At 40.2% G+C, this 24,441-nt stretch overlaps 1 protein-coding gene across 1 annotated transcript in view; it reads right to left on the bottom strand.

Annotated features, from left to right (window-relative positions):
• Positions 1–24,441, bottom strand: part of CDH20 (cadherin 20) — a 209,361-nt gene that overhangs the window by 7,091 nt on the left and 177,829 nt on the right. Inside the window, exons 7-10 of the mRNA XM_043559012.1 lie at positions 18,551–18,804; positions 12,091–12,227; positions 9,268–9,389; positions 4,117–4,234 (exon numbers count right to left, since the gene is read on the bottom strand). Coding sequence (XP_043414947.1) covers positions 4,117–4,234; positions 9,268–9,389; positions 12,091–12,227; positions 18,551–18,804 — 631 coding nt within the window. The remainder of the gene's footprint in view (positions 1–4,116; positions 4,235–9,267; positions 9,390–12,090; positions 12,228–18,550; positions 18,805–24,441) is intronic.

The raw sequence follows: 24,441 nt of genomic DNA, 5'->3' as shown, positions 1-24,441 counted from the left end.
TTGCTGTGTTTCCACAAAGGTGGTGTGTGTGAGTGTGTGTATTTATATTTATATTTGCCTAATGTAGTGTTTTGGGATCTTTTATTTTTTTAATCTGTGTTTTTACGTTTCCTCGAGTGGGTTTGCATCGTAAGTCATGTCTTGTTTTGCAAAGTTCAGATCATTTTCAGTAGAAGAAAAGTTTGAGAGATGTGGTAGGACATGTAGCCAGTGACTCTCAAAGCTAATATCGACGTGGATGGTCCTCTGGATGTGTTTTACATTTCACTGGGAAGAGTCTAGAACTACACAAAAACTTCTGAGAGCCTGACCAAAGTGAACATTATTAATACCAATATTTCTGGTTCTCTTTCCCTTCTTGGACATAATGAAGGATTATATTTTTCTACCCTCTTAAATTTTGGCACATCTACAGGATTTGCTTTTGATAACGATAAATGGGCGAAAGTAATTGCTGTCACTTCCAGGCAGAAGCACGTAGCAGGTGGTATGTGTGTCTCTGTGTTCTCTTGCCTTGGCGTGGCGTTATGCAAGAACGTTTAAGGTGGAGATCCAGGCAGCCTGGGACACCCAGCTACGTGGACAGCTGTCCTCGTTGCTCACACCCACGATCCGCCTCATGTGAGCAAGAAATTAACTTTAGTTGTGTTAAGCCACTGAAAGTTTGGTGTCATTTGTTGCTGCAGCATAGGCTAGCCTATTCTGATGAACACATTATCCTTCGTTAGCTCTGTCACTTCCTCCTTGCCTTGCCTTTTCATGATAGCAGTTACGGTTTACTGAGTGCTTATGTGCAAATACTTAGTCTTTATACGCAGTATCTCATTTAATTTTCACATTTGATGAGATAGTGATAATCTGACCCTTTTACAGTGGATGGGTGAAGGCCTAGAGAGATTATATAATTTGTTCAAAGTTACTTAGTAGCAGAGCTGGAATTTGAACTCTGGTCTCTCTGACTCCACATAAACATTTCTTCTATTGTGCTGTGTAACTACTAATTTAGTTTAGTGATACTAACTCTAGAAAATTATCCAGCCAGTGGAAATCCCTTCCTGCTTTCGTACAGGCCCCTTTCCTCTTTTATTTCCTTCTCAGTGGAGGAATATAGCAACTCGTTGCCAACCTGAGGATTAATTAGTATCTCTGTCTACTCTACAGCTCCCCTACTTTTCTGTTTGTCCAGATTTTGTAGCTAAGTATTACTAATTCTTTTTCACAGTGTTAATTTTGTGTTTCCAGAAACCAAGTTTTTTTCAGACAGAATGCTGTTTTGTTTTTTATTTTTCAGTTTAATCAAGGCTAGGTTGTAAGACTTGTAGAAAGCTTGACCAGAGATGAATTTCATAAAAGTATTATATCATGCCTACTTACACAACATGTTTCTTGATCTTAGAATTATTTACAGTTAAATAAAAAAGATCAGAGCATTGTGTTGCTAAGTCTAGTCTTAGAAGGGGTCTGGCATATAGTAGCCACTTGTGAAAATTTTGTTGAACATGATAATTAGGGCTTTAGTAACCTATTTGGAAGCAATATTTGTTTCCAAGGTGACACAAAACATTTTTTTTTTCTGAAACCGTTCCCAAATTCTAGTTCTACTCTAAATGCTTACTTACTTTATTATTTTGTTTGTAACATAATTTATTGTCAAGTTGGCTGACATATAGTGTATACAGTGTGGTCTTGGTTTTGGGGTAGATTCCCATGATTCATCGCTTACATCAACACTCGGTGCTCATCCCAACAAGGGCCCTCCTCAATGCCCAGCATCGATTTTTCCCTCTTCCCCCATCCCCCCATCAACTCTTAGTTTGTTCTCTGTATTTAAGAGTCTCTCATGGTTTACCTCCCTCTCCCTCTGTCTGTAACTATTTTTTCCCCTTCCCTTCCTCCATGGTCTTCTGTTAAGTTTCTCAAGTTCCACATATGAGTAAAAACATACGATTTCTGTCTTTCTCTGACTCCAGGAAAATACACTTCACACCAGTGAAATACACTTAGCCTACTCGGTTTCTAATCTTGGGCCATTTGCTTTCTTATCTGTCAAATGAGACAGTGAGAATCGGAGGGATTAGTAACTTCCTTGAAACCTTAGAAGATTATTAAAAATATCAAATAAAGCAAAGTATGGGAAAATATGTTTGAAACTGCAAATTGTTATACACACACAGTCCTCTTAATAATGCTTTGGGGATTAAAAAGGCGCTACTTGAGGTAGTGCTTGTTGTGTTTATAAAAGGATATCATGTGTAGGGCACGAGAGTTGGAGTCCTGACAGCGGATCCACCAAATCAGATGTTCAATTTTTCATGAGCCTTAGTAAAAGGTACTCATGGGATAATTGTTATGAGGAAATTAAGAGTTCGTTCTTTCTATTGAAGATGTGCTGACTTTCATTTTGGAAAACCTTCCAAGTAATGAGTCATTTCTTTTATAGTCATCATGTTCTAGTGGCTTTTCTTTTTAAAGTATTGGCTCCATGAATTGGTGTCCAAAGTCATCTTTAAGAAAGTTGCAGCATCTTGCTGCATATTGTTTCCGTACTGAATCTGACAAATAGCGTGAAAGAACAGAGTGACATTTCACTGAAAATTTGGAGAAACAGTGTAATGTATCATCCTCCCAACCCCAGGGTTTCTGCTGTAAAACCAGTCCTAAGGGGGCTAAAATCACTTTTTGTAGGAAGGATTTCCCTGTGAAACAGATAAATGAATACTTCAAACTTTGATCCAATAAAAATGTTGGGATGTTTAATTGTAGTACTTCTGTTGTTACGATTTTATATTACCCTTCCTTCCAGAATTGTTAGAGTGATTTTATGATAACATGTAGAAGGTTAAAGGAAAGACTTGGAGGAACATTTTCCACGTGAAAGAAAACAGGTTTAATAGTCTTAAGTTTTAATGGCAGAATATGATGGGGGGTGGAATTAATACTTTAAGTCTCAAATAATTGGTGTTTGAGACTAAGACCAGGCAGGCCTAGTCATGACTTTTTGTTACCCCTTGTTTAGATTGTTATACAGTGACAATTACTATTTTATAATTGGAATAAAAATGAGGCTAGTAGAGCCCAGAGAAGTGACGATCTCTCTCCGCAAGGTCAGACAGAAAGTAGCAGAGTTAGTAACAGAAGGAGTTCACTTGACAGTTTAAAATTTTTTTTTCTGATCTCCTTTGAAAATCATCTGGCTGGAGAGCAGAAGCCCCTCCTTTTCCCACCTGTGCCCAATGAAGAATGTGCTAGGTTTACAAATTTCCTAGCTGATCAGAGTGCTTACTGGAAAAGAAGGGTCTAGAATTCCATTCCAGCTAAGTTGTAGTGGGGAATGGTTTCTAGAATAGGAAACCCCACCTGACTCTTTTTAAACCATTCTAAAGTAATAAAGTTGTTTCAGTGCTCAGACTACTCTTTGTGATCCTATATTTGTCCTTTGTTATCTTAGGCTTTGTCTCCCTTTTGTTCTGGGAGCTCTTTACTGTCATCCCCTTTGATGCTTGCCCAGACATGTTCCCTCAGGTTTCTCTCTTTGTCTAGTTCAATTTCTATCTTTCTCAGATTTCCCCCATAGTTATAGAACATACACACATGGCTGTTATCTGTGGGAAAGAAGGAAGGCTTTTGCCTGTGTGCCTGGCACAGTGTCTCACACAGAGGCAGCTCTCAAACATTTGTCAACTAACTGAAAGTTTCAGAATCATCAGAGGACATCTTTGATTTTTTTTTAAAAAAATTTTTTTTTAACGTTTATTTTTGAGACAGAGAGAGACAGAGCATGAACAGGGGAGGAGCAGAGAGAGAGGGAGACACAGAATCTGAAACAGGCTCCAGGCTCTGAGCTGTCAGCACAGAGCCCGACGCGGGGCTCGAACTCACGGACCGTGAGATCATGACCTGAGCCGAAGTCGGACGCTTAACCGACCAAGCCACCCAGGCGCCCCTCTTTGATGTTTTGAAACAAAACTTTAAAAGACACTGCAAATGAGCATTAATGCCTTTGCTGCTGCTAAAGAGCAGGTGACCTTTGGCGTGACACTGTTTGCACGGTACAGTAAACAGAAGTCTCCAGCCCAACCTAGAAGAGCATTGGTGGCCACCTATCCACCTGGTTACCTTGGTTGTCCCGAATGGTGAAGTTGGGGTTGTTAGCAGCCTCGGGAGCCAAGCTGTAGTAGAAGTGCTGACCACTGTGTGGGTCATCTAGGTCCACGGCACTCACTGTCTGGATCAGCTGAGGGGGTGACATGGAATCATGTGAGTCAGAGTCAGAAGAAAAATCGTCAGGACCCCGTGAGATCCCAAGCCCTAAAATCCTATAGTGGATTGTTTTACCTAATGAGAAAGGCATCCTGAAACTTACCTGGAAACTCTCCATGGCATCACACCACTCAAGATTGAATTTTGGTCTTTATTATTGGGCCTGAGTACATATTTGGCACATGGTGAATGTTACCTGAATACTTCAGGGGTTAGGCATCAGCATAACAAATTCTCACACCAATGCCAGTGTTTTTAAGCAGTCTAAAGAGCAGACTGGATAAGAACACTGTGGGATGCCACAAGGCCCTGCTTGTTTCTGTTTTCCATTCTTCTACTTCACCTACTTAACCTCACCATTTGGGTTAATATTTCGGGGTCAAATTGCTATCTTTGAGAAGCCTCTATTGAAAAATGACCAATACCTAGAAGAGAAATAGACACGTCAACATCTACTGTGTCAGGTTAATGGAACACAGCTGGGAGGGGATGGATCACAGGGCAGTTGCTTTTGGTTGGCTGGAAGGGGAGCTAGGAAACGTGGAGAGCCCAAGATCTCGGGTGGGATATGTGGAACAGACTGGCGTCAGAAGCAGGGTTTGGGGGTGAGGAGAACAAAAGAAGGGATGGCTTTCTTTTGAGCTCTTTGGCCTAAACTTTGCCTTTTCCATAGTGCTTTTCAAAGTAGTAGGTTGCTAGGAGGGTTATAAAGGCCATGGTAAAAAAGCTACTAAAGAAAGCAGTGCAGAATATGCGATTGAAAAAGCAGCAGGCTGGGGCGCCTGGGTGGCTCAGTCGGTTGAGCGTCTGACTTCGGCTCAGGTCATGATCTCAGTCTGTAGGTTCGAGCCCCGTGTCGGGCACTGTGCTGATGGCTCAGAGCCTGGAGCCTGTTTCAGATTCTGTGTCTCCCTCTTTCTCTGACCCTCCCCTGTTCATGCTCTCTCTCTGTCTCAAAAATAAATAAACGTTAAAAAAAAAATTAAAAAAAAAAATTAAAAAAAAAAAAAAAAGAAAAAGCAGCAGGCCAACTGGGAGGGATATAGAAAAAGTGTTGCATGGATGGTCATCTTCCTATGTGTTTCCTCTACCAACCAATGCCACAGATACCTCCCACCCGTCTTGGGCCTGAACCTGTAGACTTGACCTTCCTGCTGTTTAAAACTGGTTATGCTTCTCTGCCAGGGTAGAAACCAGAGCGTCAAGGGTCAGTTGGCGGGCCCAGGTCGGCTTGCTTATTAGTCTATATTTCTTCCTTTGTAAATTAAGGGATGTAATGCTACCCCTCAGTATACCGAAGGTTAAATAACAAGAGAGGGAGGCTCCTAGCTGGGGGCCTTCTGGTGGACACTGCGTTGTTCAGATCCCCCTTCAGTGAAGGATTTGATGCCCCAGATTTGTCAGTCTCTTTGAGGATTGTCTCGTTTGCTGAGAGTCACCTACCCACACTTACCACATCCTTCCAGGGAAGCCCACGGCAAATGACTGATGTAGTAGTGTAAAAGCCTGACCATCCCATCTAAACTTGGGCAAACTAGTTCTAGAGCTCTTTGAAGTCATGCAAGCCTTGTTAGTAGGTCTGCATCACAGCTGGACTTCTCATTTTGCCTAGTCCTGCAAAGTCGTCCTCTTCTACAGGCATTGGTCCCAAGGGCATTCCTTAATAAACATCTTATACCAGAACTCCACTTTTGCTTACGCCTCCTGCAAACCCAACTGGCAGCTGGCCTCTTTTGAACCTAAAGGTTGAAGGAATGGAGTTGCATAAAGGAGAGAGGTTGATTGAGCACTGAGAGATGAACTTGCCCCATGGCATAGCCTAGTGTCAGTTCTGCTTACATATGAGGGCCACCCTACCACCCTATCCCTACTGAGACAAATCCTGTATTTTCCATCTTTCCCACAGTGCCAAACACATAAAGACAGAATCTCTCTCTCTCTCTCTCTTTTTTTTTTTAACAAAACGTACCTCTTACTGAATGTTATAAATGGTTGATTATATATAACTTGGCAAACATAGTTGGGTAAATCATTTCAGAATATCTGACCTGTGAAATCATAAATATATTGGTGAGATGAGGGCCCTGAGGTATAGAACTGGTTCATGATTGGGCTTTTAAAGAATGAGTGAGCAAAGACACTGCCTTGCTGGGTTAGTTTCTGGAGGCTAAATTTCTTTGGTGGCAAATTTGGTTATCTGTAGCAATTGGGAACATAGTGGCCTGCTCTCCTGCCCTCCACTATCCTGACAGGTCAGATTTCCTTCTCAGCCCCACTTGCCATGCAATATTCTGCTTAGCTGGTTTCATTCTGCCTTTAGCCAGCATCAGGCATGTTGTCTGATTTCTTTGTGGGCCTCCTTCCTGGCTGCTTGCGAGGAGGAAAGCACATATCCCGCCTCAGCGGACACACAGCTGACGACTACCCGACGCCTCTAACACAAGAAGGCCTGGTTCTTTATACGCCAGACATGCCTACCGAGCTGTGTGCTTTTGAAAAATCTTCAAAACATGTCCCAGAGCCAAAATCAAGGGGTAGGACTTTCAGTGTCTTGGGCTAAAGATGATAAATATGACAGACTTGTGGCTCATGGCCTGAACTTGAAGTCACAACTAAATTGGGTTTCAAAGGACTAACAGGCCATTAAAAGATGTATTTAGAAATGTAGAAATGGGAGATATACGTGTGTGCTCCAAAAATAAGAGAGGTAGTTGAAGTGCTATTGAGCTGTCAGAATACAACTTCTATTCTGAAGACCTTTAAGAAAGTCAGTACATCATTTCCTGGGGGAGAAGAGGTTAATTTGCTGTGCTGCTAGTCACGTTCTTTATAATAGAGATTAGTAATTAGCTTTGTCGTGTATTATACATTTGTCATGGCAAAATTTTATACAATACAATTTTATATATTATACTTCATAGGCTATATATGAAATTTTTATATTATAATATAAAAGAAATTATTAAAATCAAGGTCCAGACCTTCTCACTCAAAACTCAATTACCACAGCACAGTAACTTGCTGTTTTTGTATCCTGCCTCCATCAGTCTTTGTTCACATGTAGTCATAACTTTATATAACTGCGAGCGAGTGAGCGTATACAGGTAGTTTTGATACTTTCTCTCTTTACTTATAATAACACAGATCATTTGTTACACTGTAAAGTCAGCATTGTAACTTTTATTAGCTGTGTAATGTTTCAAGTCTTCCTAGAAATTCAATATATGTGGAAGTAAAATTATCCTAGACTTGTTGAAAAAAATTTTTAGGAGTGCTATAGACCATTACACTGAGTTTTAAGAAACAATGGATGAGATGATTTAGATCAGAATCATTATAGGGCATTTTTTTCCCCGTGGAGAATGTGAATCACTTTTGAGTGAGAATGGTGGAGATGTGTGGGCTCAATCTTTGGTGAGTACGGACGCCGATAGCAGTTTTGGTTGTACACACTCGTCAGTTTGTGCAGCAAGGTGCCACTTTCCAGGTGTAGAAGTGAAAGCAAAATCTGCTTTTCAGCCAGAAGACCTGAAGTACCAAAGCATGAGTCCTTGCCTTGTAGATATGTGCTTCATAGACTCATAAGTTTCATATTAAAACTATACTGACCCATTTGCCTCACCACCAGAACCCACAGGACCATAGAATATACTTTGGAAGAAGAAATTAGGACTATTAGGGGGTCTGTTGGGTTATAGGTAGACAAGAAAGCATCTTACGGAAGCAGGGACATGGCCTGTGCTCTGAGGTACAGAAGGGTGGGCACAGGGTGGGCAGTAGCCCATTGCACGCATGACTACATGGCTACTCCAAGCAGAGTTCTGGATGTTTCTCAGTTACACCACTTAGAATTTGATCAACCAAATTATTCGTTTACATTTAAAAGCATATTTAAAAATTTTTTTTCAACGTTTATTTATTTTTGGGACAGAGAGAGACAGAGCATGAACGGGGGAGGGGCAGAGAGAGAGGGAGACACAGAATCGGAAACAGGCTCCAGGCTCTGAGCCATCAGCCCAGAGCCTGACGCGGGGCTCGAACTCCTGGACTGCGAGATCGTGACCTGGCTGAAGTCGGACGCTTAACTGACTGCGCCACCCAGGCGCCCCTAAAAGCATATTTTAAAAGAAGGTACAAATATGTCTCTACAGAGTATAGAACTATGGCTGTCTCAAATTGGTAGAAACTTGTTCCTTCAGGTTCCTTTCCTCTCAAAATTTACGTGACATGAACAACATTAAGAAAATGGTGTTTTAATTGAGGGAGGAGAGAGAGTGTAGGTATTCTAGGTAACAAAGCATTCTGAGAATACGGCAGGCAGTCCCCCAACAAGGTGCCCGTTGTCAGAAGTTAAGAAAGGGAGATGGAAAGATATAAAAATAAACCTTCCCTACTGCAGATATTTTCAGCTGTTAGTGCTCAACTGAGGAAAAGAGGACTCTTCTGGTCTTCATGGTCCCTCGCTCCCAGGACCCAGAGCACATATTCCTGTAGTCGGTACTATACCGTTGAGTCACAAGATGGGTAGATAAGTTCAGGCCAGCCTGTGAATCAGGCTACCATCAAAGCATTGTTTAGGTCATAAAATGCATTGGGGGCTCCACATGCTTTTCCTAACAAACTGTTGCGGCATGATGCACAGAAGTTGGGGACTCTTGTGAACTGCTAGTTTCTGGAGTCTCAATTTCTTTGAGGGCACATTTGGTTAACTGTAATGGTTCTTTTTTTTTTAATTTTTTTTTAACATTTATTTATTTTTGAGACAGAGAGAGACAGAGCATGAACAGGGGAGGGGCAGAGAGAGAGGGAGACACAGAATCTGAAACAGGCTCCAGGCTCTGAGCAGTCAGCACAGAGCCCGACGTGGGGCTCGAACTCACAGACCGTGAGATCATGACCTGAGCCGAAGTCAGACGCTTAACCGACCGAGCCACCCAGGCGCCCCAGTAATGGTTCTTTTTATTTGTTGGAGGTTAACCAACATACACACCACACAGACTGCCTTACCTGCCCTGCTTTGGCATTTTCACATACAAAAGCTTCATAGAATCTGGGGAATTCTGGAGCATTGTCATTCACATCTAAGACTTTGATTGTGACGGAAACACTTCCAACCTGGGAAGGGTTGTCTAAAGAGAACACAAAGAAGACCAAAGGTGAGGGGTCAGCAGTCCAAGAAGGTGGCTCTTTGCTGGAATAGGTTTTCACCTTGTCAGTCCGTCTTTTTAAAGGAATGAGTAAAGAACGTGAAGATGGCAAGATAAATGCAGGGTGTGTGTGCTGCCTAGTAAGAGTGCGGTCAGAACGTAGGCACCTGGGCAAACAAGGGGTGTGTCTGAGAGAGCATGTGACGTCAGGAGGTTGAGGAGAAGAGTCTGACTCCGAGGGGGTGGCGGTATCGTAAAACGCGTCTTAAAAAGAGGCTCACACTTCAGGTTCTGGAATTAAAGACAGGTGAGTTCTGTATTCTGGGCTTGAAAACAGCCCATTTCTAATTGGATGTATACTCTGTGGCATTGCTTGGCTTGATTCCTGTGGAGTAATCAGTTCCTATGGAATAATAATCGAATTATATTTCAGAAGGTTTCAAGCTATTCGCGGGAGTCCAGATAACACTGCACATTTATTTCTGCTTAGGGACTAAGGAGATATTACAGGATCAAACACACACCGAATCTGTATCTTTAGCCGGGGCAGGAGAAGTTACTCACAATCACTCACGGGGGAGTGTGTCTTTTTGGTCTGTCTTTTGCTTGGCAATGGCACACAAGGACAATTTCACAGCCCCAGGAATGTCCCTGCTGTCCTTTTTTGTTTTGGCCACATCCCAGGAAGACAAAATAGAAATTATAAGACACATAAATTATTCTTCCTAAATAGTTTTATGAAATCTCAGAATGCCTTATTCTTTTTTTTTTCCTTTCTTTCCCCCAAATACCTATGCTCTGCTATATTTTCCTCTTAAGTATTTCTGTTGCCTATTTACCAAAAGTGCTGACATACTTAAATTTTTTTCCATTATAACCATGGTACTTGTTTATAGAAGGAATCATGAAAATACAAAAAAAAAAAAATCAGGGTAGATATGATCTACAACCCCACCACCGGCTGTATCCATTATATATGTAATGTTACATATGTGTCCGAAAGTATGGAAACATACACACACATGCATAGACTGCAATTAAGCAAAATTAAAAAGTTGAATTTAGAACTTTTAGGGAAGTATTATCCTGTGTCATTGAAATATGCTTTGAAGACATGTATATTAATATCTGCTGATAATCTCATTTTACTATGTGGTTATAACAATTTACTTAGACTCGTATTATTAGACTTTTAGGTATTTCCCACTTTCCCCCTATGTTAAAATAACACTGCGGTAGACATTTGGTGCATGGGTTTTTGTTGGTATCTATGATTATTTCTTTAAGAGGGTTATTATAAGTAGAATTCTTGAGGAAAAAGACTGTGAATATTTTTGATAATCTTAATTCAAAGCGTAATTGCCCATTTGCCTCTCTGAAAGGCTATACATAATTCTGCCAGTACCTCAGGGTCTGCATTTCCCTGAACTTTCACCATCACCAAGATGTTAATCTAGTTTTTAGTAGTTTTCCATTTTTACACTTATGTTCATAAATCTGCCTTTTATTACTTTCTTTAATGTTTATTTTTGAGAGTGAGTGAGCATGAGTGGGGGAAGGGGAGAGAGAGCATGAGAGAGAGAATCCCAAGTGGGCTCCGTGCTGTTAGCGCAGAGCCTGATGCAGGAATCGAACTCATGAACTGTGAGATCATGACCTGAGCCAAGATCAAGAGTCAGATGCCTAACTGACTGAGCCACTCAGGCGCCCCATAAATCTGCCTTTTAGTGCAAGATGTCTCAAATCTTTGTATCCATGTTTGTGTGTATGTATGTGCATAGTAAGGGTGATATGTTATAAATGCTGCCTTTCATCCAGTGATAATATTTTATACTTAAGGACAGCAACCTCCTTCCCCCCCCCCCCCACCCATGTGCCACTCTTGCATGTGGATTATTTTGAGCTGAAGGACTTGAAGCCCTGTGGGTTCAAAACAGACTTTTGTCCCTCCCTTAACCCACAGAGAAGAATCTAAATTGGGAACTTTTCCCAGAATAAGGGTTATCAACAGATTTTATTTGAGTGACCCATCTGTATGGTCGGGCTAGCCTCTGATTACTAAACATTTGCTCTTCTTATAGTCCTGTAAAGTGCATTCCTTTCCTTTGAAATTCCAAACTCCTACCCCCTTCTCCGTAGTTCAGAATGACAGGTATAGTTCATTGTGCCTGTCTTTGGAATTTTTATATCTGTGTGGATTCCCTGTATATACACCTGTTAAATTAGATTTTCTCTTGTTAATCTGTCTCATGTCAATTTGATTCTTAGTCCAGCTGTAAGGACTTGAAGGGGACAGGAATTCTTGCCCCCGACCATACTATTTGTATGCATTCCAGTCTTATTAAGGATTCAAAGCCTTTTAGGTTTCTCAGGAATTGTCCCTTTCTTCATATAGAAGTCTAGCTCCTTGATTTAAGGATGCTATTTTTGGTATTGCTTTTGTGTAGTGTCTTGCTTTTTATTTTTTATTTATTTAGTTTTTAATCTCTAGCACAGGACTAGGTATATCGGAGATACTCAGTAAGTATTTGAACTAAATGCATTCACTTACTTGTATAAACCATGATTTCCGTCTCTTCCCATTAAGAATGTAATGCTTGTTCCAACAAGCTCTAGAAGTGTCTACATTCTACAATGCTTATATTTTGTCACATTATGGAGATCAATTTATTGTGTTACTTACTCATTTCCATAGCAAGGACAGTGATATTATGCCAAGAAAACTCCTCCCGATCAAGGGGTCTTGCAGTCATTAGGGCACCTGTTGTAATGTCAACATAGAAGAATCTTCCAGGGTCACTGCTTCTGTCAATGGAATATCTGCAAAAACACAGATTAAATACGTTGCTTTATTTGGATAAATATACTACAGCATATTTCATGAGAGAACTGAGTGCATACTGTGTGAAACATGGTGCAGCGAGTTCTGAGTTATGGACACTTGGAAGACTGCATTTGCTGTTTTTATCATGTCCAGATACAATCCCCCACCAACAACCCCCCCCCCCCAAGAAAAACCCCATAAAAAACCAACAACAAAGTATTACTGCTTGAATTTTCTCATTCATAAGTTGAAATAAAACAGGGTACCAAGGCTTAGGGCAGTTTTAAGCCAATTAAAGATCCATTTCAGCTTTTTAAATCTTAATACTGCCCTAAGGCTTTTGGGACATTCTGAGTATCAATCTCTGCATGTCTTTGTTCAAAATGAATTTTATTTATTTAAGTTTTTGAAATGCTAGATTGGAACTGGAAAAGTTATAGTTAGTGTTTCCAGTCCCTATAATTAGTATCACCTATCGAGAAGGAAGGATTTTGCATTAGGTCCTTTGTAAACATGCTAATGACTGATCTGCTGACATACACAGTAATAGTATTTAATAGCTAGAGAGCCCTTATTCATGCAGTATTTTTAGTAGGGCGAACGAGGTTTGACTAGGTTGCATATCATGTAAATAAACTTGGAATTTATGAATTTATGGGGCACAACTTGTTAGAAAATATCATGTGAGTTATATAATTAATGGTATATACAAAACAGATGTTCCATAACCCAAATGGTCCATTCTTGTTCAGGCAGTGCACTTCATTGCTTTTATCTTTCATGTTCAGTGTGGACCAAAATTCATCCTTACACAGGAGAAGAAGGATATTTACCTGACGGTTTCAGACCTAAGGACAGAATGCTTGCCTCATAGTTTGCTATTGTCTGTATCCTTTGAATTATTATTTACCTGGGTACTCCATAATTCCTGTTGAACCTGATTTGGCAGTCTGACCCTTTGTGTTCTTTCATGTGGTCTCCATTTTGGGAGGTTCAGTTAGTGTGGAGGGAGATTCAGACATCTGTACGTTTAAAACCCTCCATAATATGTCGCCGTGATTGAGAACCATTCTTGAGAATCTGTGTAGTCCTTGGTAATGGTGAGTAATTATAATAGCTGCCATTTGTGGAATACCAGATATTTTATAGCTTCTTTTATAATTCTTATGAAATCTCTAGGAGGTAGGTATTCTCTCAATTAGCAGAAAAGAAAACTAAGAGAAGTTAAGTCACTTTCATACAGTTAAACAGCTAATAATTTGCAAAGGTAGCACATATATGTTTATATATGTACATATAAAACTACTGTAATATATTGGGTTCAGAATTCTGTTTAGAGTTCTCAGCGATTACAGTGTATATCTTAAAGTTGTGGAAACTGGGGAACTGCCATTTTGATGGGAGTGATAAGTTTCTCTGGTGCATTGTTTTTCAGACTAGCGTTGAAAGAAAATGAAATAGAACATATGCATGCCAGACTGCTATGAGGGTAAATATTGATGGTAAAACTGTTTCAAATATGTACAAGGGTGTAGATATGTATATATGCACACACACATACACATGTATGTATGTATTATGTCATGTATATGTATTATTTGGTAAAATGTTTTCTTCCAAAGACGTATTTTTTTTCTGTAGGAATTCAGAATGGCTGTTCAGAGATTATGAATTAAAGGGAAATGTGACCACTAAGGGCTGGAGAAGTTGGAATCATTTCAGTTATAATTCTCCAAGAGTTGGGAAATTTAAGGAAGTACATTAATGCCTTTCTCTGCTTCTGACCCTATTTAATGAACACTTACTGTAGCCAGGCACTGCTTTATACACCTTACATATATTGGCTCATTTAATACTTACAGTATCCCTAAGAGGTAGGTACAGTGTCTTGATTTTATAGGTAGGGAAACTGAGGCTTGGATTGGTTAAGTCACTTGCTCAAGATTGAGATCAAGCCTGGGCAGTTTGGTTTCCGGTTCCTGCTAACCACCACACCATTCCGCCTTACTGCACATGGAACGTAGGAAATTCTTTAAGGGAACACGGCCTTCTCTCTTCTTGAAGATAGATTAAGCCATGATAGCAAACTATTGGCTACTTAATAAAGAACAACAATGCCTAAAAATTTCACTTAAAATTAATTGGAGCGTTTCTTTTCTAGGTGTAATTTGTGATGTAGTTTTAAAGTTCACTATTTTAAGAGTTGAATTTGTCTTTGGAAAAAAGTACTGGTTGGCTCATGACAGTCTTTCTTCAGTCAGCCATTCAGCCCACAGAGCCATAACCCTGGTGGCAGCTCTCCAAGCGGTAGGCACAGTGCCGACGCAGCCCCCGGCCTCTATGATGCGCCAGCTTTCTACACTCAGACCTACAGCACCACAGCAAATGTCACAGACAGTGTAGGAGATGGAGCGATAGAAGTAACTGACAGAACCCTGACGGTACCACTGCCTGGTGACACACTGAGCAGAAGCACCGCAAGCTCTCCTCAGAGAAGCCTCCCTCAGCAGGTGGAACCCCCCTCCTATTTCCCAAAGCAGAAGCTACTGAATTGCGGCAGCAGTAGCATTCCCTGCTCTGGATGGGACGCCGGGCCAGTTTTCAGGAGGCAGGAGAACAAATTAAAGGTGTCGGTACAGATGGAAAATGGGGACATTGGGACACACTAGTGAATTATGTAGGTGGTTTTCCTTTCTCTAACCATAATATTCTCACCTATTATGGGCAGAATAGGCATAATATACACAGACAAAACAGCCTTCAGTGAACAATAACTAGTGTTTGTTGGGCTCCCTGCTTAATGGCTTGACTGAGGGCACACTCGGAATTTGGGAGCGATTTGAAGGTAGGGCATCAATGGGCAGGCTTGCTAAATCCACACACACACACACACACACACACAGCCCCCCCCCCCCCCGCCCCCCGTAGGAGAGGACAGGAGGGTAGGCTGTTTCCATACCAGCAGAAGTCTATTTCAGTTGCCAAATGGTTCAGTTTCCTGTTTGCCAGAAGTGCCTGTAGCATTTATTAAAAAATTTAGGAGATCCTAAATTGTTTAGGAGATACTAAACATTATGTTTTTCATGTATACGTAACTAAATATTGAGATTTAGTTTTGGGATTTACTAGTAAATCACCACCAGTTTATATGCCTGAACGTGCCATAGACTTTCTAGAAAGGAGATTATAGAAGTCCTAACAATCTTCTTAAAAAATTAAATGGCCTTTTATCTATAACATTTTAACTTCAGGTGATATATTGATTTTAGGGCAATTTAATATGTTTTTTCTTTTTAGGAATATAAATCTCATTAATTTTAATAAAAATGTAGAAGATGAATTAGCCAAGGTGCATATAACATGCAAATTATTTTAAAAGAAAATAACTCCTATAGGAAAAAATAAGGATAAAATGAACAATTTGGGGAAAGATAACAGGACAGTAATTTCCAAGTGGGTTTATTAAATTATCTCCAGAGATTTGATTTTAAGTGTTTTTCTTTCTGAGAATCCAGGACCCCTGATGTTCTACTTGGGTTTAGGGACCATTCTTTACTGCTGTGAGGCTGTACAAAGAGTCAGGGACCCTAAAGCTAGCAATATGAATTCTCCTTTGCACCCAAAATGCAGAGGGAGAATTACCCCCAGTTCTGATAAGTGGAATCCCTTGCCCCCTCTGCCTGAATGCTTATCTGTTGTCTCCAGGCCTGTGGCCGTCAGGCTGTTCTTGCCAGTTTCTCTCTCAGGACCTAGAGTGCTGCCCCAGAATACGCCCAGTGGACCCTGCTCTCTGCCTCTGGCCTATTCATTCACTCGTGGATTCATTCACTCGTGGAGCTTCAGAGGCTTGGTTTTTTCTATTGGAATAGAAAGCCTCTCCATTATCTACCTTCCTGATGCTGACCCACTGATGGTTTTCTTTCTCTTTTTCTTTTCTTTTTTTTTCTTTTAATGTTTATTTATTATTGAGAGACAGAGAGAGACAGAGCATGAGCAGAGGAGGGGCAGAGAGCGAAGGAGACACAGAATTTGAAACAGGCTCCAGGCTCTGAGCTGTTAGCACAGAGCCTGACACGGGGCTTGAACCCACAAACCGCGAGATCATGACCTGAGCCGAAGTCGGATGCTTAACCGACTGAGCCACACAGGCACCCCTACTGATGGTTTTCAAAGGCCAGTCATCTGAAGCAGCATTTTCTGTTAGCCAGACAGGGTTTCTTAATTGTGTATGCCTCACTGCTCCATCGCAGTAGTGGATGTAGGCCTGTTGGTATCTTGCTTTCATTCTACATATGTCTGAAGATCATGACTTCAGTCTTGAATACTGCACATACACTCTAGGGTGTGTGTTTTCTGACTCCATTCAGTCCCTTTTGCTTGTCATTTAGCAGTGTGACTTGTCTAACAGTCATATTTCCAGTGCTAACCATGTGGAAGTCCAGAGTTAGAATCCAAAAAGAAGATGCGGAAGTATCCACTGGGTCTTCTGATTGACTATTTTAGAAATGGGCTCTGATATTTTCAAGCTTGTGTTTGTTTTACTTCTCTCTTCCTCCCATAAAGTTTTATTCTCTGAAGCTTTCCTCACAGTATCTTCCCTAACGTGAGTAGGTTAACTAATTGGTTAGAAGATATATATATTATATCTATGATATATTATTTTATCTCTAATATATGATAGATATAATATATATGTGTGTTTTCTTGCCTTCTGAAAATATGAATTTACAGAATTTGTTTCATTTATGTTATGGTTATTATGTATCATTTTTGTTGGGGATAATATAGTTTCACTAACTTTTTCCATCCTATCATACATTTAAAAAGTTTAGGGTTGAAATATCACTTCTATAAAGTTGGTATAATTTATACTAGAAAGATTAGTTGGCTTCTAACAATCAGAGATCAGAATTCAAGCAAAATCATTTTAGCCATTTCTGTAATGCCTGGAAATGTGAAATGTTTACTAATTGGTTAGACGAAGCAGATTTCCCCCACTATAGTTATTCTCAGGAGAGAACTGTCCTCGTTGAACTGAAAAAGCACATTTTAAATACAAAATAGCACTAGGTGAAGGAAGTACCCATGATAGAAAAGGCATTTGATAAATTGGGTGCATTTAAAATGTGTTGTCTGCATGCACCAAAGCCCCAGATCCGTTTTACCATGTGGCTTCCACAATGAATGTGACAGATGGCCTCAAACAGCCTTGGGATCCTGATCTTTTGTGTTGAGCTTCAGAGGCTTGGCAGTTGCTCTGGAAGGTTGAGGTGTCAACCTGTCCACCAGCTGTTTGCACTTTGGTTCCAGAATTGATGGGAGGAAATGGCCATGGCTATAGGAGCTGCTCTCCTCTGCCCCTTGATGGGGAAGCATCTTGATTGGAATCTTTAAGTTCAGAACACACTTTGGAGAGACTGATCTGAAGGCTTGAAATAGAAAGCCCTGTCTGGCCATTCTACATGGGATTGAAGCCTTGGACAGGAGTAGTTTCTATGTTTTTTCTATAGTGTGTGGAAATATATATAGTATACTTTTTTTCTAATCTTTTTAAAGTAGAAAAATGTTCCTAAAAATTGAAAGAGTGTGCGATGATCACTTTTGTATTCCTCACTAAGATTTGACAATTAAAGAACTGTTTTTTAATGTTTATTTTTGAGAGAGAGAGAGAGAGAGAGAATGAGCAGGGAGGGCAAAGAGAGAGCGAGACACAGAATCTGAAACAGGCCCTAGGCTCTGAGTTGTCTGCATAGAGCCTGATGTGGGGCTCAAACTCACGAGCTGTGGGATTATGACCTGAGCTGAAGTCAGATCTTCACCAGCTGAGCCACTCAGGTGCCCTAAGATTTGACAGGTTTGTTTGGTTTTTTTTAATGTTTTGGTAATCTCTGTGTCTATCTGTGCTTTATGTGATTTGGTAGTTCTCACTGAGGATGCTTTTGACCTCCCCACCCCTTCCTCCTGGGACATTGGTAAACGTGGGGACATTTTAGGTTGTTGCAACTCAGGGGTGCTACTGGCATTTAGTGGGTAGAGGCCAGAGATGTTGCTAAACATTGTACCATGCACAGAACAGCCCATGACAACAAAGAATCCATCTCAAAATGTCACTAGGGCCATGATTGAAAACTAAGGCGTGTGTGTGTGTGCACACGTGTGCTTTTTGGTAAACCAATTGACAGTGAGTTGCCAACATAATACTTCTAAATAACGTGAAAAGGCCGTGTTATTTAAACAGGAAGAACTAAGGAGAGTCTTCAGAAGAAGCAAAGGGAAAAAGTGCTAGAAAATGTAGGAAAGGTGAAATCTGTGGAAAAACCTGATTGAGTTGTTGGTCACATCTGGGTCCTTGGCAGAAATGATCTGTATGGTTGTTCCAATTGCCACATCCTCAGGAACCTCCACAAAATAAAAGCCAGGTTCAAATATGGGGGGCTCATCCACATCTTCCACACTGATGTGCACTGTTGTTGTGTCCTGAAATGGGCCTAGGTTCAGAAAACGCATCTCTAGGTGAGGATTGGCTCCTTCCACTTTCAAGGTGTAACTTTTCTTGCTTTCAAAACTCAGGGGCTGAAAAGTAACAGTAACAGGAAAATTGATTAGCCGTGAGCATGTATGTCAAGGTTCTAAAGGATGGCCAAGATTGATGGCTAGGGGTGGGTTTCCATCTTCATTAAAATGGTGGGAAAGAGGCAAAGGGAAAAACAAGGGAATTTTTCCTTTGTTCTGTATTTCTTGTTCTTAAGGTCCTTTTCCACAAATCGGGTAAAGAAGGTAAGGAAGATGCTAGACACCTCAGAGAGTGAAGGCAGCCAGTGTCCTGCTCAGGACATCCACTGTACTCTGGGCAGGCTCAACTTTAATGTGTCTCCTCTTTAATCAGCCTAGTTCCCTTATCTTTAGAGATACTCCTTTGTCTGAAAAGATGTGATAATTAAGAGAGATTTTGAGGCCAGTTTCAGAGTATACATATAACTGAGGCCTAAGTCTTTTCCATTGTCTTCTTAAAAAAATTCTTAAGTACAGAGGCAATAGTGAATTCTACCCCCAAGGAACTACCATAAGCACCTTACAAGGGTTCTCGGAGCACTGTGTTAGATCAGTGTTTGTGTATTAAGTTTACCGTAGCTGTTCTCCTGTAAAAATCTCTTTTAAGAACCTAATCCGGGGCCTCTTTTTACAGTTGGAGAGACTGAGACACAGGAAGCTCAGAATACTGGGCTAAGCAGACATGGTTACGTAGTGTCAGAGTAGAAATGCTGGTCTAGATTTTTTTTGAATGTTTATTTATTTTTGAGAGAGAGAGACAGAGCACAAGTGGGGTGGGGCAGAGAGGGTGAGGGAGACACATAATCCGAAGCAGGTTCCAGGCTTTGAGCTGTCAGCACAGGGCCTGATGCGAGGCTCGAACTCATGAACCGTGAGATCATGACCTGAGATAAATTCTTGGATACTTAACACACTGAGCCACCCAGGTGCCCTGCTGGTCTAGATTTTTAAATTCCTCATTCAGAGGCCACCCACAAAACTTTAACTTCGTCTGGTAACATTCCATGTCATACATATAATTTTTTTTGATGGTTCCTTTTTTTTTAAAATCTATTCATACCATAAGAATATTTTCTGTCAAAAAAAATACAACATTTTAGGGTAGAAAGTGAATGGTATCCCTTAAGAACGATCCATTTATTTTTACGTTAAAAAAAAGAATGACCCATTTATTTTTTAAAAAAAATATCAAAATGTTTTGAGCAACAATTACCTCAAAACATCACCAATAATAATAAAAAAAAAATCATGGCAAGTCCAACCTTTAAAATAATTACAGTGGGTAGCGAAGCAGTAACTAGAGCTTAAAAGTCACCTGTCCACTTGGCAGTGACTTAAATTTTTCTAACTAAATATTCACTGGCACTTTTTTTCATAAAATATGCTGCATGTCAGCACATTCGATGTTAGAAAGAGGCACGTGTCCATTTAATTAAGTGCTTAGCTTTTGAGAAACAGCAGAAGTGGCTTTAATTAAATTGGGTATTTTCAAATTCTAACAAAACATTGTTTTGTTGTGGTTCCCTTACTACTTGTTTTGCATTTACTTACAACCTACATTGTATTCCTTGTGTCCTGCTGTCAGCCATTCCCATTTAAACCCAGGCACCATTTCCACCAGCTTGCCTGTCTCCTTAGTTCTTAGTCAAAAGGCAAGGCTTCAGGGGTGCCTGGCTGGCTCAGTCAGTAGAGCATGCAACTCTTAATCTTGAGGTTTTGAGTTTGAGCCCCATGTTGGGTTTAGAGATAACTTAGTGAATAAGTAAATAAATAAAAAATGGTTTTAAACAAGGCAAAGTTTTATTAACAGGGAAATCTACCACTCAGATTATATGACAGGAAGGAGTAGTTTTACTTGAAGGAATAGTTTTACCAATTATTTATCTGTGTATTTAAAGTTTATTGATTTATCTTGAGAGGTACAGGGACAGCGTGACTGGGGCAGGGGCAGAGAGAGAGACCAAAAACCCCAAGCAGGCTGTGCACTGTCAGTGCAGAGCCCAACGAGGGGCTTGAATACAAGGAAGTGTGTGATCATGACCTAAGCCAGATGCTTAACTCACTGAGCCACCCAAGTGCCCTACGAATTCATTTTATTTATACTTACTCTCAAAATTTAGATATTCATCTATTCCTATTAGATTACATTATGTTCTCTTAGAATTCTTGCTTTTTGGTAACCCAAAGTAGGCACTGTTGTTTATGGTAGGTTTGAGCTAGGTAAAGTTTGTTTTCCTTAATTTTAAGTCATTTTGTAATTTGGTATAAATTTGTATTATTATTTTTTTAATGTTTATTTTTGACAGAGAGACAGTGTGAGCGGGAGAAGGGCAGAGAGGGAGACAAGAGAATCCAAAACAGGCTCCAGGCTCCAAGATGGCTGCACAGAGCCCAATGCAGGGCTCGAGCTCACAAACTGTGAGATCATGACCTGAGCTGAAGTTGGATGCTCAATTGACTGAGCCACTCAGGCACCCCATTTTGTATTTTCTTTTTTTTTTTTTTTTAATTTTTTTTTTTTTTCAACGTTTATCTATCTTTGGGACAGAGAGAGACAGAGCATGAACGGGGGAGGGGCAGAGAGAGAGGGAGACACAGAATCGGAAGCAGGCTCCAGGCTCCGAGCCATCAGCCCAGAGCCCGACGCGGGGCTCGAACTCACGGACCGCGAGATCGTGACCTGGCTGAAGTCGGACGCTTAACCGACTGTGCCACCCAGGCGCCCCTGTATTTTCTTTTTAATTAAGGTCTAATTTATATACATTCAAATTCGTCTTTTTTTAGTATAAAGTTTTGTAAGTTTTAACACATAGTTATGTTTCCACCGTGATAAGATATGGAACAGTTCCATCACTGTCATTACTCCACCATTGCTCCTTGTCCAGTGGCTCCTTTGTGGTCAGTCCCTCCTACTGGCAACCACTGATCTACGTTCTGTCTCTATTATAAGAACGTAGTAGGGTCACCTGGGTGGTTGAGCATCCAACTTTGGCTCACGTCATGACCTTGTGGTTTACGAGTTCAAGCCCCGGGTCGGGCTCTGTGCTGTCAGCTCAGAGCCTGGAGCCTGCTTCAGATTGTGTCTCCCTCTCTCTCTGCCCCTCCCCCACTCACCATCTGTCTCTTTCTCTCTGTCTCTCACTCTCTCTCAAAAATAAAAATTAAAAAAAACATAAAAATTAAAAAATGTATAAATGGAGCTGTTCAGGAAATACCTTTTTGAATCTGTTCTTTCACTAGGCATGATGCGTTTGAAATTCATCCATGTTATTTTGTGAATGAATAGTCTGTCCCTTTTTATTACTATTTACTGTATGGATATGGGTGTAGCAGTTTATTTATCTCTTCTCTACTCAAGGTACATTTGGGTTGTTTCCAGTTTCTGATGGTTATGAATAAAGCTGCCATGAACATTTGCATACAGGTTTTTGTGTGAACATAGATTTTTATTTAATTTGGGTAAAAACCTAGGAGTTGGATTGTAGGATTATATGGTTAAATGTATTTTTAACTTTATAAGAAACTTCCAGACCAATTTTTATTTATATATTTTTGTAAGTTTTTTTTGTTTGTTTTTGTTTTTTTTTTTTCGTCTTTGTGAGAGAGAGTGTGAGTGGGGGAGTGGCAGAGAGAGAGGGAGACAGAGGATCCGAAGCACCCAGGTGGCTTTGCACTGACCACAGCAAGCCTGATGTGGGGCTCGAACCCACAAATTGTGAGATCATGACCTGAGCTGAAGTCGGATACTTAACTGACTGAGCCACCCTGGCACCCCTCCACACCAGTTTTTAAGTTTTTTTTTTTTACATTTATTTATTTTTGAGAAATAGAGTGAAAGACACAGCGTGAGCGGGGAGGGGCAGAGAGGGAAGGAGACACAGAATCTGAAGCAGGCTCCAGGCTCTGAGTAAACGGTCAGCATAGAGCCTGATGCAGGGCTCCAACCCATAAACTGTGAGATCATGACCTGAGCTGAAGTCAGACGCTCAACCGACTGAGCAACCCAGGTGCCCCTCCACACCAGTTTTTAAAGTGACTGTATCATTTTGAATTCCCTCCAGGAATGCATGAAAGTTCTAGCTGCTCAACATCCTTGTCATTACTTGATTTTATCAGTTTTTCTGATTTTAGCCATCCTAGTGGATATGAAGTATCTCATTGTGGTTTTGATTTCTATTTCCCTAATGCCTAATGTTTAGCAGTTTTTTAAATCTTCTTGAAGAGTTCTTTATATACTCTGTATTCAAGTCCTTTATCTGACATGTGTTGGCAAATATTTATTCCCAACCTGTGATTAGTTGTTAACAGTGCTTTTGAAGAGAAGAAACTTTTTTTTTTTTTTAAGAGAGAAAGAGAGAGCATGTATGGGTGCTTGTGGAGGAGGGGCTGAGTGAGAGAAAAAGAGAATTTTAAACAGGCTCCATGACCAGCACAGAGCTCGATGTGGGGCTCAATCTCATGACCATGAGATCAAACCTGAGCCAAAATCATGAGTTGGACACTTAACTGACTGAGCCACCCAGGTGCCCTGAAGAAAAGAAACTCTTAATTTTAATAAAGTCTTGTTTATCACTTCTTTATTGGGAATTTGGTGTCATATCTAAGAAATCTTTGCCTAATAAGGGTCAGAAAGATTTTCTTCCATGTTTCCTTTTAGAAATTTTATAGTTTTAGTTTATTACGTTTAGGTAAGTATATGATCCATTTTGAATTTGTTTTTGTGAGGTAGTAAAGTGGTTTCTCTTGCATATGGATATCCAGTTGTTCCAATACTATCTGTTGAAAGGACTAAAGTGAGTTTTTAGTTATTGCTAAAATTTTTTTGGAAATAAATTACCCAGTGATGATTACATTAAGATTGTCTCCTCACTTAAATAATTTTATGATTTAAAATTGAAAGAAAGCATTGCCCCAAATACCCTAAGCTTTAATTTGCTCACAATTGATATAGGAGTTTGACTTTTGTCTTGAAAAGTTTTTGTACTTATTTTTTAACATCAAAGAATTGTTTATTTCCATAGTCATAATAGTAAATCAAAGAAGAATAATCTTAGAACCCAAGTTCCAAATTCAAGAAATTTCCTAGACTTAGAGCACATAAGAAGAGCCATTATATTCTTGAAAATTGAACCACAAAAATTGGGCACAAAATAGTAATGTACTTTCCTTCAGCAGAATTAATTATTCCTTCCTCTGTTCCTATAGTACTTTGTCATGTTTTGTGGTTCTTTTATTATGGTTCTTCTTTCTTTGTTTTACAAATGTGACCGTGTTGGTTCTTTTCACCAAACTCAAGGGAAAGGCTAAGAATTAGATTTTTATTCCCCAGTGCCTAGCAAGGGCCTAAAACCTGAAAGGCAGCAAAAAATGTTACATTGAATAGTGCAAAAAAGTTTTTCAGTTCAAGTATTGACGAGTATTGACAAGTACCAGTTGGGTGATAATATACACAGATTTTATGTTACAATATTTCAGTGATTTTAAGGTGTGCATCTTTTCATATTTTGACATTTTGGAAATAGAGTTGTTTCTCCAATTGATGGCATCTTACAGTTGCTTTAGGCCCAGCAGGAGATAGCATGCATGTATTTCAGCTGAGTTCTGCACATTGTTGGGACTACATGTGTTGAACTTTATTACCTTCTAAAATGTCTCCAG

This window comes from Prionailurus bengalensis, chromosome D3, assembly GCF_016509475.1.
Source record: "Prionailurus bengalensis isolate Pbe53 chromosome D3, Fcat_Pben_1.1_paternal_pri, whole genome shotgun sequence".
Classification (NCBI taxonomy): domain Eukaryota; kingdom Metazoa; phylum Chordata; class Mammalia; order Carnivora; family Felidae; genus Prionailurus; species Prionailurus bengalensis.
The sequence above is the reverse complement of the archived record's forward strand: the minus strand, read 5'-3'. Positions and strand labels throughout refer to the sequence as shown.